Here is a 25,778-nt window from a genome sequence, read left to right on the forward strand (position 1 = left end):
AAATAGTAAGAACTACAGAGTTGGTACTGAATTGTGAACTATTACTAGGCCACAGAAAACAAGAGACTAGAGCAGAAGGTGAGAGCCGTGAGCTGGGGCAGTGGGCAGTGTCCCCTCACAGCATGGCCACCTGAGTTCAACCCCTGCCTTCTTCGTGCAAGGATGGGAGGGGATAACTGAACCCACAAAACTCTCCGACTCCTTCCACATGTGCACACATATTCCAAACACTCTGCAAACAAAATTTTTACAAAATTTGAGAACTATGTAGTTGAATTTGGCCATTTTTCATTAGAAGACCCAGGAGAAACATTAATTAAACATCTTCTATTTTTTCAATATGTTATCTATAAAACTAAAATGTTATATGTGCTAAATATTCAATTACCTTAAGCATTACCAAATTACCCACGAAAAATTGATTACTTAGGTGTCTGTTTATATTTGTTCCAGGGATGTCTTTCTTTTTTCTTCTCCTTTTGTTTTGTCGAGACAGGGTTTCTCTGTGTAGCCCTGGCTGTCCTGGAACTCAGTCTTTAGAGTAGGCTGGCCTCGAACTCAGATCTGGATCCACCTACCTCTGCACCCCCCACCCACAACACAGGATTACAGGCTTGCACCTCTACTGCCTGGCCAGAGATGCTTTTCTTAAACCATATACTATTACGCCTACACTCTGCACTTGTCTCTATCTCAGTAGCTATAATAACTTTACAAGGGCCTTTTTCTACTTCTCATAGCACTTTGTTTAAAGCCACCACAAAAATAAAAGGTAAACCTTTATAATAAAAATAGTATACAGTTTAATTTTATAAAACATTTTAATATAATAAAAATATTTTTATGTAATAAAAATAAAAACAAGCCATTTAATGTACTGAAAGCAAAATAACCACCCCACAAATCAGACTTTTCTATCCAAAGTCAAGAGCGCCCTGAAAATGAAACCACATTACTAACACTTGGGCATTTGTTACAAGATTGCTATGTACCTAGAGACTCTCAAGGCAAAAGTACCTGGGATGTAATTACTCTGTGGCTCAATTCCTGCTGGGAAATTTGTGTTTTCTGGAATGGAGTGGGTGTAGTCATCCAAAGGCGGCAGTTCTGTTAGAATCTCTGTGTGCCGAGGCACTAAGACTGGAGGCAAGACTGTAAGAGTTAAAGAGATCTGAGTTAGTGGCAAAGGGGGTAAGTGGAGGGGCCTTTCCTCAAAGCTCTCATAAGGGAGAAGGCAGAAGCTCACTTTTCAGTCTGGGCACACCTATCTAGTATTATGACACTTAAGAACTGATAAATCTGATCATGGAGTTGATTTACATAATTTACCATTTAATTCTCCAAATTCATGTTTATTTATTTTGGGGAACGGTGTGACCCTATCAATACTATATTACCATAAGAATTTATAACATTCCATTAGAAATGGTGAGGGAGCCGAGGGGTGGTAGCACAAGCCTTTAATCCCAGCACTGGGAGGCAGGCAGATTTCTGAGTTCAAGCCCAACCAGGTCTACAGAGAGAGTTCTAGACAGCCAAGGCTACACAGAGGAACCCTGTCTGAAAGGAACTGGTAAGGGAAAATGGGAAAATGTCTTCACAAAAGTGGGACTTAATTTTTTTTTCTAATAGTATGATTTTTTTTTTTTTTTGGTTTTAAGTCTATTAGTTCACTAAACCAATAGTCCTACTACAAGGTTCACTAAATTACTTGTATAAAAATGCTGTCATTCAAGTGCTTCTGAAAGCACTTAAAGAGTAAAATGTTGGAAGCAGGTTGTGTTACAGAAACATGGATAGCTCTCAGAACAGCAAATCTGAGGGAGTTCCTAGACATATACCTGCTGTCTAACAAGTATGCTCCCAAGATACTTCTCCCTTTTCCAAGATACAATTTTTTCATAAAAGTTTAAAAACTAAAAGAACATTTAAAACTCCTACCAAATAATATGCTCAATTTAATGTAGCTTATTAGAATTTTATATTAAAACTTCCCTGAGACACAAGGAATACTAGCCTTCAGTCAACCTTTTAGTTTAAAAACAGAAAAACAAAACCAAAAACCATCTACAGTTTTCCTACCTGGTGTCTCAACTCTCTGGTAGTGGTAAGGATTTACACATACTTCATCTTTTTTCAGACTAAAAGCATATTCACAGTTTTCGATTGCCTTGAGCTCATGATGACTGTGAAGGTCCGGCCAGCGCCATAGCCGGCAATATATAACATGTGGCAACCCTTTCCGATGTGAAACCTGTAGACGGCCATCAAGAGACCTATTTGGAAGCAAGGGGAAAAAGGAGGGCACTTTTACAAGGAGTGACTAGGTGTCATCAACAGGGCTAAGTTAACACTAAGAGGATATGAAGGAGAACACAGCCATGAGTCAGTTTTAGTGATACCCAGGAGGACACAACCTGGTGTGGCTTGAGCAAGCAGCGGCACTTGTGCCTGTCCCCTATCGGTGTACATATAACAACTCGCATGCATTGCAATGCAAGGGTAGCCTTATATGGCAAGTGATCCACACAGTGTTACGTGGTTATACTTGAGAACTTCATCAACGTCCATTGATAAAAAGCTAAACTCTTTCAAAGGCATTAATTCTGAAGGCAACTGGTTGTCAAAAAAAGGAAGTAGTATGAGAATGGCAAATATCAACAATGATGTGACAGGAACTTACTCAGACTAATGTAACTTGTCATTTAAGTGTGACTCTTGATATCTGGGGTTTATTTATGAGGCTCACACAGAAATGCAGATGGTGATGAAATGGAATGGACAAATACCAATATGCTTAAGAGAGAATGAAGTGATTTTAAAAAAACATGACAGAAATACAAGTTAGCCTACTGTTAACTGTGATGTAAGAGGTTCATCAAATACATACTAGTGTAAAGATGAGCTTTAGATATGATAACAAGAAATTTAGAAAAAACTAGTTATGTATCTACTTAAAAATTAGGCCAGTAACAAATTTATCTAATATTGGACTACAATGAGTATATAGTTATAAGAAGGTTTTATTCTTTATGGGACACAATAATTTAATGATTCAAAACTAAAATTGCATTGATCAAAACATCAGCTGAAACATTAACATACTTTAATACTGGCACGCAGGTACTTTACATGCTATGCCTTACTCACAGTGCGTTAACATCCTAGGCAGAAGTTACACTAAACAACCCAGTCGAGATCTTCCACAGCACACCCTCCCACACAGTCTCTAGGGTCCCATGGAGGGCAGAATATTCACCTGGTTTGTTCAGAGAAGCTGTAAAGGCCTGTTGTGTCCCACTGATCTACCGTATTTGCTGTACTCAGTCCCCAAATTTCAGAGCAAGTGCTGTGCATAAATTGAAAAACAAAAAGTTGATGTGAACATGGAAGCATGGTTATTCAAAATACCATGATGCAAAGCATGGAGAATGTACAGAATACTTCCTTCACCCAGAAAATATACATAGCTTCACCCATAACGGGTCAGTACTGGCCACTATATTTTCTATATGAAGGAAGCCAATAAATGGAACATGTGACTCCAGATAAGTTATGATTATGTTTTTTATATGTGAACACCAATGCTTGCTACCTAATGAAATCATACCTATAAACGTCCTTGCCAGTTTCTATTCAAGAGTTCATCCTATGACATCAACCTCATTAATGGGGCTTCATTTCATTATTCAGTTTAAAAAACAAAAATCACTTCAATTAACAACTGTCAACTGGTACTTTTCATATAGAAAAAGTCTAGCTAAAAGCAACACTTATCATCTGGGTGTGATAGCACACACCTGTAATCCCAGCATGTAGAGGGTGGAGACAGGAGGATTAGTTCACTGCTTGCCTAAATTAACCCAGTAAATTCAAGGCCAGCCTGGTCTATGAGATCCTGTCTCAAAATAAGTAACTAAACAAACCAGACACATCCACAGTTAATATTTCCAGGTTATCTGTTTGTAATACTCAAATTCCATTTATTGAAAGTTGTAATTGCTTTCGTGCCACTATTTATAAAGGGCAAAATAACAAAGTTATTTTAATATAATACATCTTAATTTTTTTTCACATCTCTTTCTAGAACATAGTCAGATCAAAAGCAATTCACTCTATTTCCCCTGAACTACAATCTCATTTCAAAGTAATAACTGGCCTGAGGGTAAAGTAAAGACTTTAAAACGAACCTTCAGAATGGCCCTTCTGATTGCCTTGTCTCTTGGCTATGAAACTGTACTTTTTAAATCAGTCAAATAAAATTTTGAGACTCAATTTTACTTCTCACATATTACCAAAGTCAATAAAATTTGAGGAAAAACAGAACATTTCTAATAACTTTTAAGAATAAACAACTGATTAAATTTCACATTTGCTCACCATTCTTAAGCGAGGTGGATCAATAAAGAGCAAGAGGAAAGCAAGTACAGGTTAAATACTGTCTACTGCAGCGGCTCTCACCTTCCCAATGCTGCAGCCCTCGGATAAGTTCCTTCCTCATGTTGTGCTGACCCCAACCACAACATTATTTTCACTACTACTTCATAACTGTAAGTTTGCTACTATTATGAATCGTACTGTAAATACCAGTATTTTCTAGTGGTTTTAGGTGACCTCTATGAAAGGATAGTTTGAGGACTTCCTCAAAGGGGTTGTAACCCACAAATTGAGAGCAGCTGTCTAGCCTGATTCAGGACTCTTAAACAGCTAGTCAGCTGCAGGGCACTCCTGATTTTTAGAGTACACAGTGACTGGAATTGAGCAGTTCCTGGAAAGGAGAGAGAAAGAAAGAAGAGTGGGGCAGAGGGAGAGGAAGAAAAGGGCTAGGAAAGTGAAAAGGGCACACTGGACATTTTCCTGAGCTGCCCCATGTTTTACACAGTCTCACTAAGAAAGAAAAGAAAAGAAAAGAAAAGAAAAGAAAAGAAAAGAAAAGAAAAGAAAAGAAGAAAAGAAAAGAGGAAAGAAAGAAAGAAAGAAAGAAAGAAAGAAAGAAAGAAAGAAAGAAAGAAAAGAAAAGAAAAGAAGGAAGAAAGAAAGGTAAGGAAGGAAGGAAGAAAGAGGGAGGGAGGGAGGGAGGGAGGGAGGGAGGGAGGGAGGGAGGGAGGGAGGGAAGGGAGGTTGGTTGAAAGGTTGATTTACTTATTTTTTCTATGTGACTACACTGCGGCTCTCTTCAGACACACAAGAAGGCCTCAGATCCCTTTATAGATGGTTGGGAGCCACCACATGGTTGCTGGGAATTGAACTCAAGACCTCTGGAAGAGCAGTCAGAGCTCTTAACTGCCATCTCTCCAGCCCCCAAGACGGTCTCACTTTTTAATAACATATCACCATACTATGAAAAGCAAAACAGGCCAAGAAATGAGGGTAATTTATACCTTCCTCTTGTGACTCTGAACTGAGTTGTGGCTGATTCTTTCTTTGAGAACAATGTAAGAAAAATAACAACAGGTAATTGGAGGCTACTCTGTCATAGTATTAGAAAAAACATTCCCTCAGGTTCCTCTGAGAACAGGAGAACCAGAATCTAGGGCACAAAGCGTGTAAGCTGTACTCCCCTGGGCCTGAAATAAACTCAGGAATAAAGAACAATGGTGGGAAAGGGAATGATCCAGACGAAATGATGCAGACCTTACCCTGGCCACCATCATGTCACCATGCAGCTCAGCTTTCACTTGCTACAGTCCTCAAACTGGAAAGACTGTTTACAAATATTAATTCTAGCTACTAAAACGTTTGCTTATTTGTTTTATATGTAGCTCAGGCTGGCTTGAAACACAAAATGCTGCTTCAGCCTCCCAAGTGCTGGATTATGTTTATGCATCACCACCTCCCGCCAGAACACTTTAAAAACAGATCTACTTTGTAACAGCACCTACTAAACAACTAGTAAGTATGTGTAATTACTAAAGAAACAACTGTAACAAAACTAAACACAAAGCACAAGAAGAGAAACGTGCCCCTAATTCATAGATTTTATGATCTAGACAAGATTCTCTAAGTATATAACACATAAGAGCCACAGGAGAGACTGATCCTACCAGATTGAGAAGTACCATCACAAATCCGCCTGAGTTCACAAGCACACAGACACAAGAACATACTAATTCAAAGCAAACTGCTTCCAGTAAGGTCCAGGAGCTTCAATTAGGTCAGTTTTCCTCAAATCACAGCTCTGACCAATCAACTATTAAAGTATTTAAAGATAAATAGAAAGAAGCATGCAATGTGAAAGTGTCCACTTGCAGATGAGTAATGCCACACTGGATGAGAGCTCTATTCTAACACTTTTTACTTGAGGGCAGTCCCCAGCCTCAGGGATTCAGGACAAGTGGAACACATGCATACAATTGTAGTTTAACTGTAAATAAAAGAGCCACAGGGGAGAAATCGTCAAACAACAATGACCTCTGCCCAAATCCTTGATATGTGGATCGGCTGTGGGGGTTGATGAAACCAGCACTTGGAAAGTGCAAAGATCTGAGAGCAGCAGAGCAGCCTCTGCAACAGCAGAAGTCAAGCCTAGACCGGGAACTACTTGACTCCTGCTAAAACAAAACTCACACTTCAGAGGGTGGGCAATGCTATTTCACATAACTAGTAAACAACTAAAAGCCATACAATTAAAAAGTAACAGAAACAATTGGATGAGAGCTTTAAAGTAATTATTGTATGTTCCTGAAATTAATGAACAAATCAGGAATCTCAACAAATGTAAACTACAGAAATGCTAAAACTGAAAATTACAAACTCTGAAATAAAGAGCCCAATGGCCAAAGAATATATCAGTAAATTTATACATTAGCAGAAATGAGCTAACCAAGAAGAATAAAAAACTCTCAACAAAATGAAGCTGTAGTTATGTGTGCAGTTGTATAATAAAGAGAAAAAAATAGAAAAAAAAACTGAAATAAATTACTGGCTGGGGAAAATGGCCGGAACATTTTCAAGCCTTAAAACATTCCAACTTAATAAAAAACTAAGCTGAAACACCCAAGAGGCCTGGTGAACACCAAAGAATTTAAACTACCTAACGAGTTATGACAGGCACTGTCTTCTCTTAGAATCTTTTGGTACAAATCTTTTCCAACTCTCTCGAGCGCCTGTAAAGACCCTCAGGCAGACAATTCTTCTGAAGGCCCCACCCCTACTCCAGAAAAAAAAAAAAAAAAAACAGTCCCTGCGTTGAGTAAGTACCAAGTTAGCACATGGAGGAGCCTACTTGTACTGACACCAGTGGCTCTTCTATTATTCCCCTGTCCCCCCTGCCTGGGGTCCCTATTTTTCTTCCTTTAATGCTCAGTCATCTCAAGACAAAACTGAAACCACACCTTCCCTCTCTGTGGAAACTACAAACTAACAGCTATTCTTACTGCCTTTACAACCTTGTCTGCTTTATTTTGGCAGCAGTCTAGGAAGAACAAACCATTACATGCAGAGACAGAAGCACAATATCCCTTAAGAAACAATGAAAGCTGGAAGACAATGGAACATCTTTATGCAAGGAAAAGAAAAGAACTTTTAACTCACAAGCCCATAAACAAGCAAAATAGCCTTTGCAAAGTCAAGACTATGTTTTGAGGACCAAAAACTCAACCAACTTGTTTCTAGCAGACTCTGCAGAAAATATTGCAAAAAAAAAAAAAAAAAAAAAAAAAAAAAAAAAAAAAAAAAAAAAAAAAACTTCAAGATAAATATATATACATATACATATATATATCTCAGAAGAAAATTCAGTATCATGAAAAAAAATTAAAAGCTAAAAATGTTAATAGGTAAGTAAATATAAAAGGTGGTATTTTATTTTTTTATAATTTCTAAAAAAAGGGGGTGTAGAAAAATTTGCAACCTAAAGAACATATGAATGTAAGTTTTAGACAACGGTACATAAACAGAATTGTAAAAGCAGCTCCTTGATTACAACACTAAGGATGCTGGTATAATCTAAAGAGTAGCCAGAATTAAGATAACTAACGCCAAAAGGAAGACCAAAAATTTAAAAAAAACAAAAAAAACACCTCCAAAGAGACATGACAGAAGAAACACAAAGAGCCACATATAGTACTAGACAACCAAGCCCGAATGATATTTAAATCCAGCCACAGCAACAGGAATTAACATCAATATACCACTTCCAAGGAAAGATAGAGTTGTCATATAAAAAACAAACAAGCCATACAAAAATGTTGTATTTTAAATAAAGAACAGTTGTGACGAACTGTGCCTACACAGCAGTGGTTAGTGAAGGAAATGGTAGTGTACTATCAGAAACAAGGGTTGGCAGAACATAGGAACGGTGCAGGCAGTTTGGGAATGAGGACCAGATTTTTGCCCTTGGCCAGGAAGCTGGAAATATCCTTGGTCTTGTCCTGGCTGGAAGCCAAAAATGGTATAAGTATTTGGGGATTTACACTGATCCCTGGTCTAGTTTCTAAATAATTTTGAAACTCAATTTTTGAGGGGGAACATTACAAGGATTAACAGCTTTGGGAGACACTGAGGATGGGACATTCTTCCTCAACCTCCCATTTTCCTGTAACACTACAAAGGCAAACATTAACTGCATCTCCTTAACACCCCCTGAGACCTCGGTCAAATGAATGGAGTATATGTATCCCTGTATAACAACATGGCATTCCAATCTACGTCAAAGATTAGACAGTACATACTATTGGCTTTTCTTTTAAGAGTTAATCCAGTTGGGTTTGTCAATCACCTGGCTGGAAGTCCACTTGAGAAAAGCTGATTTATCTGAGGACATGACAGATAAAAAAGGGACTGGAGAGATACAGCGCAGTGATTAGTACTTATTGCTATTACAGAATGCTTAGGTTCCATTTCTGGCACCCATACAGTGGCTTACAATCAATCACCTCTAAATCAAGCTCCAGGGGATCAGACACCATCTTTCTAACTCTGTGGGCGCACACATGGTACAAATACATGCAAGAAAAACACTCATATACATAATACACACACACACACACACACACACACACGCACACGCACACGCACACGCACACGCACACGCACACACACGTTTGTCATCCCAGGAAACCCTTCTTCCATGAAGCCACTTACAAAGCTTCCACCCTGTGACTTGCGCTCTTTCCTATTACCCAGGAAAGTATAACTTTCCCTTTTTTCCATCTCCTTTTTCTTTCAGATAATGGCCAAAGCATGAGCATGCTTTCCTGAGATGCTTAGGGCTTTTTCACTTTCTCTGAAGCCCTTCCCCTCTTCTGCCTCCATGTGGTTGCTTGCCAAAACCCATTGCTTTCTTCAGTCCTATATAAGGGGATCTTTTCCCCCACCCTCTCCCTGGCAATTACCAGGACAGTTTTCCTGTCTCTGAAATCCTAATAAGTGTCCTTGAGCCTCCTTCCAAGTCTATAAGTTCCTTACTGACAAAACTTAGAATCCAAGAGATAGCCTCCAAATTCCATAACAATATTATTTAAGACTAAAGATAAAATATTTAAGACAAAGATAAAAAAAAAGACATAAGACACTAACAGTCCTAAAAATATCTAAAGTCAGATATGTTGGCTGGGGATATAGCTGAGGGCAGGGTGCTCTATCCTGCAGGAGGCCAGTGTTCTACTCCTACCAGGTACCATAGGAAGAAAATGGGGTAACAAAACAGGAAGCAAAACCTGACAGATCAGTAAGAAATCAATATGGGAACAATCTCAGTAACTCTTAAAATAGACAGTACAAATACACCCTACTCACCTGCAAGTCACAGAAGACCTGTACAATGTTAACAAATTCAAGTATATACAAAGTATTTAGACACACACACACACACACACACACACACACATGCTGGGGCCATAAAAACTCAATGAACTATAGAATAACCAAGTGATTCTAAGGAAAGAAAAAAAATCACAAAATACATTTTATAATATTTTAAATGATAATGATACCACAATATAAAAATTTTGGAGAGGTGGGTGGGCAGTACACCTTAAAACACTTTAAAACAAGCAATTTTGAACCAGGCTTGGTAGGTAGTGCAGGCCTGTAATACCAGTTACTGAGGAGTCTGAGGCAGGAGGATTCCAAGTTGAATACCTACCATGTCAATTTTGTGAGAATTAAGAGGAAGGTTGGGACACAGCTTAGTGGTAGAGGTGCTTGCTTGAATGAGGGAGGGAGCTGGTCATGGGCTCAATCCCCAGTACTCAAAAAGGAAGACCCTGGGTTCAATTCCCACTCATTTAAAAAAAAAAAAATCAAATTGATGTTTTAAAATTTTACAGAAAATGATGTGAGACCGGCATTGGATAGCAGGTCCTACTTGGTATAACAAAGAAAAGAAAAATTAAAAACAAAAACTATAGAAAAGGAAGAAATATTAACTGCTTTATTGGGACCAACACCTACACTTTATACAGACATCCTAGGGTATCTATGAAGAGCTTGTACAACATACTGGCGAACTGAGCAATGTTGTAGGATATAAAAAGCAAATGATAAAATCCACTGATTCCCAATATCTCTGTCATAAATTAAGTATAAAAAGGTAAAGCACATAGAAAAAGATTCACCAAGACACATAAGACTTCTTTATTTCTTTAGCACCAGCCAAAAAGACAGAAACATTTTTAAAAGCTGTAAATAAATATACACTGCTCTCTCAGATACAATGACTCCGTATCATGATGCCTACTTCTCTTTAACATGGTCCATGTCTTTCATGTATTCCCAATTTATTACAGCCATTATCTTTGCAAAACATTTCTGTGACACTGCAGTTGATGAAATTATTCCAAAGTATATGAAAGTGGATAGAATTCCAACTCGAGGCTGTGTGGTGAGACTGAACCCAGGGTCCTGTCTGCTAACCACAATGTACTAGTGCACTAGCAAGCACTCTGCCTCTCTGCCACCCGACCCTAGCTCTCCAAGGAGTCTGAATACCAGTAAGAGCGATATACTGATGATCTCAGAAGTAAATATTCTGTTGACAGAAAGAAGCTCATCAGTTAAGATTAGCTATTGAACGGATTCAATTACATGAAGTTCTACAAGGGGCAACACACTGAAGTCAGTTCAAACACTGCTTAGCAGCAGACTCACCAGGAAGAACGGTCCAGGTAATGACAGTTCATATGGCTCAATGGTGCAATCACCTGACAAACCTAATTTGTCTGAACACATGATACTCATACTTCAAGATATGAACATTTTATAAGGTTAAAAAATAAGCCAGAAATGATGGCCTATGTCTAGAATCTAAGCACCTGAGACACAAATCTAAGACAAAGCCTAGATCCAGTTCAAGCCAGGCTGGTCTATATAGTAGGTTTACTATATAGTAGGTTTACTCTCAAAAACAGAAGCAGGAACATCCCTTACACTAAATTTCACTTCCATACACTTAAGTGATATTACAGGAAATCAAAGAACCTGGTGTACAATAACAAGGGGTTTGCAACTACTACAGATAGCAAAAAGAATGTATGAAAAAGACTTGCAGTGTGAAAATAAAGTATCCTAAACTGGTTTTGTTGTTGTTGTTTCTATTTTGTGGTACTGCAAGATTGAAAGTTTTGTCATCTCTTAACAATGATAACAATACCCTAAACACATTAACTCTACATTCACTGTTTGACTGCCTAACTTCAGGACATTTGTAAAACAGCTTAGCTTCTAAAAATTATACCAGAAGAAATGGTCTACTGACTTCTAACTAAATTTAACGCTGCATATTAATGCAATTTAGAAAGAATACTGCAATATGTTGAAATAAGATATCCTTGAATCACTATGAAGTCAGATGAGCAAGCGCCATTGTGTTTGCATCTAATGCAAAGCCACACAAGATCTCTGTATGGAAGAGTTTCTCTAGAACAAATTATCACATATGAATTATATAGCTTTTTGCTTCTATATTCACCATGAGGAAAAAAAAAAGGTATCGAGAAAAGAAATGGAACATCTATTAACATCCTAAGGACACAAACATGACAACCATCATATGTACATACTAATTATCACTGCACGCATAACATTATTTAACAATAAACTCGAAAGAAGTCCTTATCAAATTTCCCTATTAATCGCATTTACAGGAAGTACTCTAACTAGCACATTTATGTTTTTCCTAGGTCTACATAATGGCTCAGTAGGAGAAGTACTTGCCATAAAAATAAAAGCCTAACCGGGGCAGTGGTGGCTCATGCCTTTAATCTTAGCATTTGGGAGGCAGAGGCAGGTGGATTTCTGAGTTCAAGGCCAGCCTGGTCTACAGAGTGAGTTCCAGGACAGCCAGAGCTACACAGAGAAACCCTGTCTCCAATAAATGAATGAATGAATATAAATAAAAGCCTGAGGACCTGAGTTCAATCCCTACATGCACAGGTGTCCAGTTACGTAATCCTGCTAAGGTGAGATGGGAGGTAGAGACTGAAAAATCTCCTGGAAAGTCCCAAACTGCAGGTCAGGTAGCCTGGAACATGCAGCGCGGTACAGTAAGTAGACCCTGCTTCAACCAGGTGGAAGGAAAGAACTAACTCTTGAAAGTTGTCAGACATTCACACTGTGGCATCTGTGCTCACAGCACATCCACACCCACCCACCAAACAAACAAAAAAACATTAAAAGTTTTTTATTCATCCAACACCATAAGCTTACATTTGAAGCTCAATTTAAAATTCAAATCTAGCACAATTTATAAGATGTATCCTAGAAGACATATTCTGTACACTAACATTTTGTACTTTATTTCAAATATCTACAAACATGTTTATATTCATATACTTTTAATTTCTGCATATACATATTATTGAAAACTAAAAAGCAACTGTTAGAACTCAGTTCAAGAAGTACTCACTTGGCTCTGGACCTCTGTATACAAGCTTGCTATACTAACATTGAAAGCCAGCAGGGAAAGTCTCAGGTTTCAGGCCAGCCTAGGCTACATAGCAAATTCAAAGCAAGCCTGAGCTACAAACAAAGGTCTTCTTCCAAAACTCTAAGGGCTAAGGATATAGCCCAGTTGTAGCATGTTTACCTAGCATGTGTAAAGATCTTGGGCTTAATTTCCAGTACTAGATATAAACAGAAAAGACCACGACAGGAGAGAAGTAGTCAAGCCTTTTATCCAGCACTCAAAAAGCAGATGCAGGCAGATCTGAGCTCAAAGTTGGGGAGGAAGTCCGGGAGAGAGACGACAAAAAGAAAAGATAAACGAACACCAACTCTGGACAAAAGACGACACAATCCCCAGAACTCAATAAATCTTTAAACTATTTTTACTATTCATGTTATCTGCATGGTAGATAACAGTAAACAACTGTTGTTTGACTTACTTGTTTTTTATTGGCTAAGAATATAGGATATGCCATAGAAAAATTAAAGTAGGTTGAAAACTGAGCAAATTAAGTGGGTTAATCAATTAGAGAAAACAAGCTTCACTTGAGACTCTAGCTCTTGATAAGTGATCTACTCACACAATATGGATTAATAGGAAAGATCTGTAACTAAGAAGCCATAATTATTTCTACTGATGACAAGCCAATCCTTTTGCTTTTAAGTATATAAAAGCTTGTATTTTGGGTAACTGAGGAATCAAAGATGATCACAGTAACAAAAAGCTTCCAAACTGAATATTCTACCTGCCACCACACTACACAAACAGCAAGGAAGACATTGAGAGACATCAATACTTTGGGGTGGGGTTTGCAGGAGAGAGAGAGAGAGAGAGAGAGAGAGAGAGAGAGAGAGAGAGAGAGAGAGAGAGAGAGAGAGAGAGAGACAGAGAGACAGAGAACACGAGAACGAACACATGACTGCAAGCCAACACACAGATACAGGCCAGAAGACAGCCTTGGGAGTTGTTTTCCCTGAGCTATATTGTAACACCTGCTGACACCAAAGGACAATCGGCGTTAGTCCTCTCCACTTTCTTTTTTTTTTTTTTTTTCCTTTTTTCTTTTTTGCAACAAGACAAACAGATCTCGCCACTAGCTTCTGGAGATTCTCCTGCCTCCACCTCCCACTTCCTAATGAGGCTATCTTGAGATAGCAGACTCTGTTGCTACTGCATTGGTTTTTTTTTGTTGTTGTTTGTTTTTTTGTTTTTTGTTTTTTTTTTTTACATGACTTCTAGGGATCTGAACTCAGGTCATCAGGCTTGAGCAACCTGAGCCATCTCCACAGCCAAATTCACCTTATGTTTATGACAGGGTCTCTCACTGGCTTAGAATTCACCTAGCTAAATTCTAGCCTACCTGTCTAGGCTGGCTGTCACTTGAGTCCCAGGGTTTTAGCTTTCTGCCTTCCCCCAAAAAGTGCTGAGGTGATCTCAAGTCCTTGTGCTTGCTTATGCCTTCTTCCCAGTCCCCTCCATAGACTTTTCATGGTCCTTCTATGGCACCAAGAAAGAGGCTTTGGAATCTTTATCTTAACAAACTAGCAAAAGATACAGGTAAACAATGAGTAAAAAACACTAACAAAGACCAAATCTATTGCTTTAAAAAATTATCATATGCCATTTTATAGCTGGAGAAGCTACAATGTAAGCTGGACATTTAGCCCCAGCATGGGGAGGCAGAGGCAGCTGAATCTTTCACTGTGTGCTGATTCAGTCTTGGGAACTGAGCTCACCCTGTTGAATCTCAGGCCTGGTGGCAAGCACTTTACCCACTAAACTACTTCCTCAGTCCCCAGACATGTTTCAGTCTATTTTACAACACTTATTTCTTCTTATGCCAACACCACATTGAAGTATTAAAAGCCCATTAACCAATACTACTGAGTGCTTCAACTAAGAAACATTGATTTATCTGTCTATTTATCATCTGGTAGCTTCAACATCTAAGGTGTGTCTTGTTTGGCCACTCCACAAGAAATAGAGACAAGTTTTCTTTCCCTGAAGTTCAGTTATTCAGGGTTGCAAGCTGGACCTGTGGTGTCTGTGATGATTCTAAGTTTAGTCACACTCTTCCACCATCAATCTGTTTTGGCTGGAATCAAATGGCACTCTGAGCAAGTCAAATCACTCCCTACCCTTCTTTTAAAAGACCTGTTTCTTAAATTTTCAGCAGGCTGCTATAAAGTCTGCCTCACATACGTGGTCAGCCAATCATCTTCAACACCATTTAAAGATATGTTGAGTTCCCCTGAGTAGTTCACTCCTTGCTGGGACTCTGGTCTCACTTTTCAGTACTGTGTTTGTCCAAAGCTCTGGCTTGTGGTACTTCAGGCCAGAGACAGTGGGTTCTGCACTGGAACTTTAGCTACCTTGCATAAAAGCAAAACCTACCAGACCACTCACTGTCTTCTTCCACCTGGCAAATGCTATCTAAATGTGTCTGCTCTCCTTTCTCCACCACCTTATGTGGCTGTAGCTCCATGCAGGTCATTAAATGTCACAAGATCAGTCTGAAAGAAGACATACCCAGGCTATGCTGAATAAAAACCCTGCATTTTCCTTTGATTTCTCCTAGCAAAGCTTTAGACTGTCAGATGAAGATCTTCTATCTTTTAAGAAAACTGTATTCCTAGGTATTTTAGTTTTACAGATGCAATTATTTTCTTATCACTTCCATTTGTCTGAGCTGGTATTTATAAAAATACTACTGGCTTCAGACAGACAACGAGTCTGTAAAGACAGCCTCACTGAATTTACTCACTTACTTTTTCCTGTGTCAATCATGCCACGGAAAGAATGGTGTTCCACTCCATCTTCCTTTTCATTAACTCACTGAACTGATCAGTTCCTCCACTGAAATAATGAACTGAGACAGAAGAATAGATATTTTTGTCTAGTTGCTGATCTTAGAGAAATTAAGGTCTTCTGTAATTAAATGTATGAATGCCATCTCTTTTCTTCAATGTCCTTAATCAGATAGACTCCAATCTGCTGGAAGTCTAAACAGACTATGAATTTTGTTAAGATGCTTTTGACCTTAACCTTTAAGTTTCTCTGTTGTTAAACCAGTGAGTTGCAATGATTAAATTTTGAAAGCTACACACTAATTTTAACTGTGAGTATAATATAGGTTATACTCAAACACCTGGTCCCTTCTTTGGTTTGGCACAGCCCTTCTTTGATGTTGAAAGACTCAAAAGGGCACATGTCCCCAGCATTTCTCATGTCTAACTTTAAGTGTTATCATAATGCTGAGATCCTCATGGATGTTCCCTGACTTTGAAAACTAACAACGGGACTTCCACAAACATACAACATCCTTGGCCATGGAAATGATCTAATATCAAGTCTAAAAATGGTTTCTGGGATTATTTCAAGCCCTTTGAAAACTATGAACTTTTACTTAAAAACAATATAGCTAATGTTGAAAAGGGTACAAAGACTTTAACTTTAATAATACAGCATATGGATTTTCTAATTTAATTTCCACATAGTCTTTAATAGTTCAAAAAATAGTATCCCAGATTGAAAAAAAAATTCCTAATAAAAATGCATCACTTTTATCTTTCAAATTAGATGCAGAAAAATCTGAAATATACACCAGACATAAGACAGGGACCACAATAAAGAATGGATTCTTGTAAAAGTCAAAGCACACATTTTTGCAATGCTTTAATTTGGTTTTAAAGAAATGCTTTTATGGACCTGGGAGATGGCTCATTGAAGAAACCAGCATCAGGTCAAGCCAGATGACCTGAGGATCAAACCCTAGGATCTACACAGTAGAAAGAGAATAAACTTCTATAAACTGTCCTCTGACTTCTACATACCTACTCTCCTACAAATATGTGTTTTATAATATAACAAGTGTTCTAAAATCAGCATATCACCACACAGAAATCAGCTCTCACTTATATTGCAAGGGTTTCCACACAGAGATCAAAATGTTTAGGTAGAGTACCTATCATCTACATCTGTTAATGTAAATGCCATAAACCACCATATACAGGCAATAAGGAAAAAGCTTTCTAGTTATTTGAGATGTTTCACTACATAGCTCTGGCTGGCCTGTACTAACTATGTAGACTAGGTTGGTTTCCAACTCAGAGATTCACCTGCCTCAACCTTTGGAATGCCGGGATTAAAGACATGAACCATCATGCTTGGTTTAGGGAACCTCTTTTATGTTACTTTTTCAATATACGACAATATACTAAAAGATAGCTTTAAAAGAAAAAGGCCAAGATGAATGATTCAACCAGTATCTCCTAACATGTTTCAAGTCTCATTTCAGGATCAATTTCTCAAGAGTATCAAAATGACACTTCCTATAATATGTCCTGCAACAACCCCAAAGCAGAGCTGTTGAATAAAGATTAAACCAGGGCTGAGAAGTGCCTCAGTTGGTGAAGTGCTTGCCACTCAAACATGACAGACTTGTGTTTAGACCCTAGCACCCACAAACCAAGCACATCAGCAGACACCTAGAAAGACAGACAGGTCATTCTGCAACTTACTGACTGGCCAAGTCTTGCTGAATCAGTGATCTCCAATTCAGTGAAATCTGTCTCAAAAATAAGGTAGACAGTGATTCAGGAAGACATCCACTGTCACTTCTGTCTTCCCTATACCTGAAAACACAAATGTTTACACACGTGTGCACACACACTACAGCAGAATGATGGTAATAGAAGGGAATCCCAATTAAAGATGGTATATGATAAAATAGGCTTTTAACAGATACTTCTATAGTCAAATAGTTTAAGTTGCAAAATGACACAGGTGCCTAAAGATGCTTGTGATGTCCCTCCAACCTGCATTATTTCCCTTTGTCCCCAGCTATCAACCTGAACTCTCAGTTCCAAAAGTAGACAACACATGTAACACACTGGCCCTGACTGAGAGGCCCCCTATTGCCCAGTACTATTCACCAACAAGCTCTGGTCAAGCTGCTGTATTTCCTAAAGCTATCATGAGGTTTGTAGTCATGTCCAAACACGCACACGTGACAAGTAACTTTAGAAATCAAATTTTCTGCCTGCTCTAAATAAAAAATTTGTTCCACATTTAATTGTACTCTGCCTTCCTCAGGACAGTTCAGATGTCACTTTTACAGCCTGCAAGCTCAGGACTAACAAACAGAAAGGGCTCTGATTGACAAGGTGAGGCGAGACCTTGCAGAAGGCAAGCACCCAAATGCTGACTTAGTGGCTCAGGGACTAACCTCTCAGGCTGCTCTGCCTAGACTATGCAGACCTAAAGTTGGGGTCTCTATCTTGCTATCTATCTAGTCCTTTGGAGGACTCTTGCACCTTTGACCCATCATATCCAAAAAGGCAGGCCACTCTCCTCATGACCTTTCTTTACTACAATACTACAAAGGACAGTTCTGGCTAGTCTCTCACTTTTTAGGCTTCTCCAAGAAGTCAGGTACTAGTTTTTTACACATCTCTCAAACCTCAGCAGACACCTAACAAATTGAGAAGCCATTCTAAAGACCTTCAGTTTGAAGGGAAGGAGGCGTACGATCATAGATCCTACTCTCTCTCCAAGCAAGTTCTCATGCTGGGATTCTCTTCCTGAACCTGTCTCACACAGTCTACACATGAGGGACAAGTTTAAGTATAGTAACCCTTAAGCCATCAAAATGGCTCGGTGGGATGGGTAAAGGTGGCTTGTTATCAAGCCTGATAACCTAAGCTTAACACCTGGGTCTCCTCATGGTTACAGGAAAAGGCAAACTCCTCCAAGTTGTCCTGACAGTGGACACAGAAGTCTCTAAGTACTCTCCTACAAACAGGAAGAGAAACAGTACTCGTAGATGATACCTTGAATAATAATGATCTTCCCAAAATGCAGTTAGCCATACAGGAATGATGTGGGCAAACTGAAATGGTTCCAGTTAAAACTGGAAACAGATTAAGGATGTTAGGAAAACAAAAGGGTTGTCACTACTACTTTAGCTAGAATAAGTATATCACTGAAGCCAACACAATAAATTATGGCACAAGAAGAATCATGCTTTTTGCCCTAGATGTTAAAAATTAGTATTATAGGGGCTATTTAATCTGGGAATAATTCACTAATTTTTACAAATCAACAAAGGTCCTAAGGCAGGTGTGTTTTCTCTGATGAAGTAATGATTTAAAAAAAAAAAAAAAGTCCTGTATGGGCTGGGACAATGGCTCAGTGGGCTATAGCACTTATTGTAAAAAACAAAACAAAAACAAACAAACAAACAAACAAACAACCCATGAGGGCCTGAGTTAGAATCCTCAGAACTCACATAAAATCCAGATACAACACAAGGATCTAATTCCAGAGCTCCTAAGGAGAGATGGAAGGCACTTGTGGACCCAGCTAGCCTGGCATACACAATGGAAAAAATAAGAAGTCATATCTCATACATGGTGGAAGGCAAGGGTGCCACTTGAAGTTGTCCTCTAACCTCCAAGCAAATGCTGTGGCATTTAGCTGGTGCACACACACATGCACATGCTTGCACACATACATACAGAGACAGACAAACAGACACACACACACACAGAGTTCTATGCCTGAATGTATTATATTTATAAAGGACTTTGTATTGTAACAGGAGACCCCTTACAAAACCTAAAAACCATAAATGCAGGTATCTGGAAACCATCGAGAGTCTCAAAAGTGCCCTTCAAAGTACTTTACAGGATCTTTAACCACAACCCAAGCACTTTCACAATTTATAAACAGAACATATAAAAACTATAATTGCATGTTAAGGCTGATAAAAGGTATCATTACTCACAACCTCAAAGTTCTACTTTTGAATTTATAGTTTCATTCATCTCATTGGTTTTACAAATAAACTACATATTTGAATTAAGTTAAATTATATGCAATACAATGTTGACTACCAAAACAATGGGTAATACAATTTAATTCATATTCTCTTGAAAAACATAAAAGAAAAAGTAAAGACATGGAATACGTGTGAATGTTTAAAATAAATCTTATTCATGGCCAGTGCCATATAGCTTACAACTCTCACACTAATTCCAATAGGCCAGAAACTGGACTGAGAAAGTCCTCACACCACAACACCATCTTTCCCAAGCAAGGAAGCAATAAAATAGAATAGCAATACCCACTGCACTGCAATCCACTTCTCAGTACTAAGTAAGCTAATTCAAAGCCTGGCAATCTAAAGCAAATGCAGAAATCCCCAATCAGAACCACACTTACCCCATCCCCATGCATAGATGGGGACTTCTCTTCTGACATGTTTAAGGAAAATACAAGAATACCACAGTTTGAGTTCCAAATGACTTCTCTGTGACCATTCCAGTTTGCCCAGACAAGTTAAAGGCATACGAATAGGAAGCCAAAGAAAGTTGACAATCTAAACAAAGTTTTATTTTCTCTGTTTAAAGTTTAAAAAATACAAAAATAAAACCAGCCAAACAAACAAAAAACAAAAAACTACCAAATATCAATCAATGACCACACTAAAAAGTTGAAGGGACAAAAGCCTAACAAGCAATTAAAACTTCACTTGAGTGGAAAACTAGGTGACAGAGAAGAGTGTGTGAGGCTTTCCCCCAACAGTATATTCTAGGCTGACTTTCAATCATGTACACAAATTATATCCATGGTTCTAAGTAACACTCTCTTAGATCTTCTGGAGGCACAACGTATGTATGTACGTGTGTGTGTGTGTGTGTGTGTGTTGCATGTAAAAGAATCCTAAGAAAACAGACTTGTCTTTTTTTTTTTTTTTAATTAGATTTTGTTTTCTTTTTCCTGAAATAGGGTCTTGCTGTGTTATAACCCAGACTTTTGTGGCATTCATGAGCCTCTCCTACCAGGTCCAGTTCAAATCGCCCTTTAACAGAAAAATTGACTTCAAAGAACACCAAAAAACCATGCTACCTTCAGCAGCACCTGAACTACAAACTATGATGATACAGAGAAAAATATACTGTACACTGTAGCCACACCAGAAGAAGGCATGGGATCCTGTTACAGATGGTTGTGAGACACCATGTGGTTGCTGGGAATTGAACTCAGGACCTCTGGAAGAGCAGTCAGTGCTCTTAACTGCTGAGCCATCTCTCCAGCCGGAACAAGAGGTTTATTAAAGAGACAAATACTAAATTGCCCTAAATCCTATTTAAACATTTAACTGTATTAACTCTAAGAGTAAAGTACACTTTTACATATAATATTAGGAAAAGATTATAGAGCATTTTTTCCATCCATAAATAACTACCACTAAAAATTTGGTATACCTCTCTTTTAAAAGTTTCATAATCATTTAAACCTAACATTTTAAATACACTCTTCATCAAACTATGAATATACTTATTTTTAGTTTCTCCAGTATAAACAGTGAGTCTAATAGAAAGTTTTCTTGATTCATCAAAATGATGCCTAAGTCCTTCTTAAACCTAAGCATGTGCTGTGTGTAAAGAGACTTCCATCATAGGGCACCTTTTAGTGTGTGATAAACTTCACCTCGTCCTGCAGAAATTATCTGGATTTTGTTGAATAAACCAATGAACTGTAGCTAGCATTTGTAACTCTGCATTTGTTTACGAGTGAGATCAATAGAGCTGTCTGTTTTGCCATCCTTGTTTAACTGTGGCATAAAACAAGTTGGGTAGTTTTCTTTATTATCAGAGTTTAAGAAACTGAGGATTTCAAACTTTTCTTGCCTATAGTAAAAAACATTGTAAGAATATGAGAAATGTTTCACTGTTCCCTTAGAATGAAAGACAAAAAAAAAAAAAAAAAAAAAAAAAAAAAAATTACATGATCAAAGCCCTTCCACCTCAAGCTTGGAAAAGTGAATTCTGTGTTCCTACACACGTACGCACAACAGCTACAGCCACTATGACATTGCAATGTTAGGTCTCACAGTAACGTTCTGTGAGTATTGTATAGCTCAGAGGTTTTAATTTTGCTTTATTTCATTGTAGCTAAAATATACTAAAAGTTTTTTTTTTTTTTTTCCCGAGTCAATTCCCATTCTGATTTTATGACCAAGTTTTCTCCTCTTCCCAGATCTTAAAAATGAAGATGAGGTATTTCCTGCAACTGGACTGTCTGGCCTAGGCTTCGAGGTCCAGTTCTAACACCAGCTGCTCGGAGCCACCTGTGCTACTACATGTCATGCAGACAGGCAGCTAGTGCTGTTAATGGTGCAGTTTCCACACCTCTGACAAAAGCAGCTAGAGGTGGAGGAGCAGAAGGACAGAAAACCAGGACTGCCCCAGGCAATTTTAATCCTGTTCTACTATTAGTGGGGCAAAGGATACAAAGGGGAAAGTGTTTCAAGCCAACAAAACAGGTATTTTAGCTGTAAACACTTGCTATATTTTAAGCCAGCATGTTTTCCACCAATTGACCTTGTGGTTTTAGGCTTGTTAAAAAAAAAAAAAAAAAAAAAAAAAAAAAAAAAAAAAAAAAAAAAAAAAAAATCAAAGAAATTTACTTTATTAACACCTTACTTGCGATTTTAAGTGAATGTGGTTAAATACATTTTATATGACATTTTAGATAACTGTTTAAATTGGGCTTAGATTACCTACAAAATTCTTTTTCAACTCTCACCTCTCATCTTCATATTTACAATAAATAAGGTGACTGAATTTCAATTAAATTTATTGTTTAAAAATATTTAATAGTTAAGAAATAACTAATAATTGACTTAGTTTTTCTACTTCTACTAAAAAGTTTTAAAATATGCAACATCAAAGTACAATGTAAGAACTATAGTCTTTCTTTTTTTGACCAACAACAATTCATACAAACAAATCTACGTTTTAAAACAGCACACTATGGTCGCAGGACATGGCGAATTAGGCTGGAATGACCAGGAAGCTTCTTTCCTGCTTCTAATACTAACTTTCATAGTACTAGAAAGCTAGAGGAACCACAATAATGACAGACAGGACAAGACATGCCCATGGATGGGTGTAGTAGTAGCATGAATGTGGTTAGACAACCAAGAGTTTTCTGGTCTGTTCCACAGAAGAAACACATAGCTGCTACTGTGACTCTGGCCAAGCCCTATGGCTGGGAAGCTCACAGGCTCCAGGGGTGAACTCATTACAACTGTCCTACTAAATGGACATAGTATCAAACTGCCCTCAACGTCTCTACATCAACACCCACACCACTCTCAACCCTCATCAGAGACTTTGTGTGTGCAGTTGACATTGGTTAACTTACAACTAACTGATCAATGTGTAAAGAATGAGTGTCCAGCCATGAAAGGAAGACTAGTATCACACCCACCCCAAAGCTCAGGGCCTGCTGTAGAGGAGGGAGTGGAAATAGGTTAAGAGTCAGGGATCGGGAAGGACTGGATTAAAAGTGTCTTCTAACACGACAAGACTACTATACTTATGAACTCACACAACTTAAATACCCACACAGGATTTCTACAAGATCAAGGCAGCTAACACTCTAGCAGAGAGGGGGAGGTGGGAGGGGCTCACAAGTCCCCACCCCTACAGATGTCTTCTGGAAGATGGAGAGCCCATTTTTTTTTAAGGTATGGTCCCTTGTGGGTCAAGCATGCTTAAGTGGATGGCCCACACCCATGCTCATATGAACAGCACAAACTGGAATCAGTGGGGTTTTTTGTTTTGTTTTGTTTTGTTTTGTTGTTTTTAAGAGCACAAAGTTGGAAGCCAGTGAGAAGGGTATAGGGGTAGGTCTGGAAAGATTTGAGGAGAAATGGAAGGTGAAACAATCAAAATAATTGCATAAATTTCTCAAAAAATAAATATATATATATATATTTTTTAAAAAGCATGGTAAATCAAATAAGCTTCTAAACTTCAAATAAATTTTGACAGTAAAACCAAGGTAATATTTAATTGGGTAAGAAAGTACATTTCAAGCAAAATACAAAAGCAGGGAAGCCATTACTATGGTGACCTCCCATGTAACACAGCCCATGGATCACTTGTAACCACTAAGCACTGCTACCTGCTGCTCACCAGTTCCACTCTGGCTCACTCATTCCAACAGCAGTGGAGACTTGGATCCTACTCCTGTTCCAGACAACCTCACGACCTACCTCCTCCCAGAGACCGCAAGCTCCAGGGACAGCAAGAGACTGTCAAAAACTACTAAGGAAAAGTAATCAGAAAAGACATTTCAATGTCAGCCTCAGGCCCCTATGTGTCCACAGGGGTAATAAGCTCACAAGCAGCACTTACACTGCCAAGCTGGTGTAACATACCTTCTACAACCCTAACATTCTGGAGAGGCTGAAGCAGGAAGGTCCCAAGTTCAAGGTCATCCAGGGAGGGACAGGGAGAAAGATCTAGGGATATAACTCAGTGATAAGAGTACTTGGCTAACATGCACAGGCCCCAATTTGTTTATCTCTAGCACCATAAAAACAAAAAACGAACAAACACCCCTGCAGAGATAAACAAAATTAAGCTGCCTTCTGGGTCTTCTGATTTTAATTAAGACTTTTCAACAATCCCATCTTTCCAAGTCACATTCAGGCAGTCTCAAGTCTGCACAGCATGCTGTGGGTCCTTGCTACTTCAGTCACCCTTACCATTACTAGTTCGTCAGTTTATGCCCAAAAGACATCTGGCTACAGGGAATGAACTCACCAATGCTTCTGTTTCCAACTTCTACCATCTCCATTCCACAGTGGTTTCTCCTGACTAATTTCTATGCTTTACCAAATTTCTAGTCTCTACTAATTTCTAGTCTTCACCAAAGAGACCCCTAAGAGGCTTCCCACGGCTTCCTCTGGAGAGAGCCCCTGGACATGGTTCTTTCCTACTAAGTATTACACTTGGAAAATTATTTAAGTCTCCCCCTCTTTTGTAGCAAGCAATTCCAGTGCTTATCAGCCAAGCAGTGGACACATAAATATTTACAAACAAAAACACAACCAAACACACAATGAAAAACCAACAACTAAAGCTTGACTTCATCTTACCAACCTGCCAGAGTCCTGTGAGCTCCACTTGCAAACAGGTCAAATGCAGTCTGAGTACCAGTCCATCAGTCCAATCTTGCTCATCTTGCACTAGACTGTGACAGCATTACAACTGATTTTCACATTTCTATTCACCTAAATACACTCCCTTACATGCACACAGCACCACTTCTTCCTCCTCCTCACTTGTCTACTGCCCAAGATATCTTGTTAAGATAATCTTTTTTAAATGCAGTTTTAAAAAAACAATCCTTATTTGATCCTTTGTTATTTAGTCAAACATTTAAACTTCTCCAGCTCCCTAAAATGCTAAGGGCACTCCTTCTCCCTTCGTTATTCTCCCTCCCTGTGAGTCCTTCAATGCAGGAAGGCACTCACTACAGTGGAATCTTGACACTGGCCCTCTCCTCCAGCTATAAGACTCTATTACAGTGAGTTGCTGCTCCCTAGAGATCAGCTCAAACCTTACCACGCCAAAGCAGTGTCTTTAACCTTTAACCTTGCCACTCTCTATCCCATTGCTGCATTTGTCTTCTTTTGAGTTCATTACTATTTCAAATTATGTTCACATCTTTAATGGGTAAATCTCCCTCAGGAACTTCATATTTGCTCACCACTACACCCCCATTTGTCTAGGAAACAATAGGGTACACACACCAAGCACTTCAGCATCATATGTAAAGACAAACCAAGACAGTAACTTACTTAAGATATACATGAAACAAAGTAAAAAAAAAAAAATGGCTTCAAACAAGGCAGAAAACAAACTACTATATTGCCAAGCAGAAAGTCTGTTGTTCCTGGGCCCCACTATCTACAGGCATCAGGTGTGCACTTCTCAAAGCTCACTAGAAACAAGCAGAACCAGCCCTCACCTAAGGCACTGCCACCACTAAAGAAATTCTGTCTTCTGGACAGACACATGCAGCTATA

At 38.6% G+C, this 25,778-nt stretch overlaps 1 protein-coding gene across 5 annotated transcripts in view; it reads right to left on the reverse strand.

The window, feature by feature from the left end:
* Positions 1–25,778, reverse strand: part of Smad2 (SMAD family member 2) — a 68,889-nt gene that overhangs the window by 22,506 nt on the left and 20,605 nt on the right. For 4 of the 5 annotated variants that reach the window (XM_076912442.1, XM_076912443.1, XM_034517960.2 and 1 more), the window contains exons 3-5: positions 3,260–3,349; positions 2,083–2,276; positions 1,018–1,152 (exon numbers count right to left, since the gene is read on the reverse strand). In XM_076912442.1, coding sequence (XP_076768557.1) covers positions 1,018–1,152; positions 2,083–2,276; positions 3,260–3,349 — 419 coding nt within the window. The remainder of the gene's footprint in view (positions 1–1,017; positions 1,153–2,082; positions 2,277–3,259; positions 3,350–25,778) is intronic. The other variant, XM_034517961.2, reaches the window with a different exon arrangement.

The sequence above is a fragment of the Arvicanthis niloticus genome, chromosome 14, assembly GCF_011762505.2.
Source record: "Arvicanthis niloticus isolate mArvNil1 chromosome 14, mArvNil1.pat.X, whole genome shotgun sequence".
Lineage (NCBI taxonomy): Eukaryota > Metazoa > Chordata > Mammalia > Rodentia > Muridae > Arvicanthis > Arvicanthis niloticus.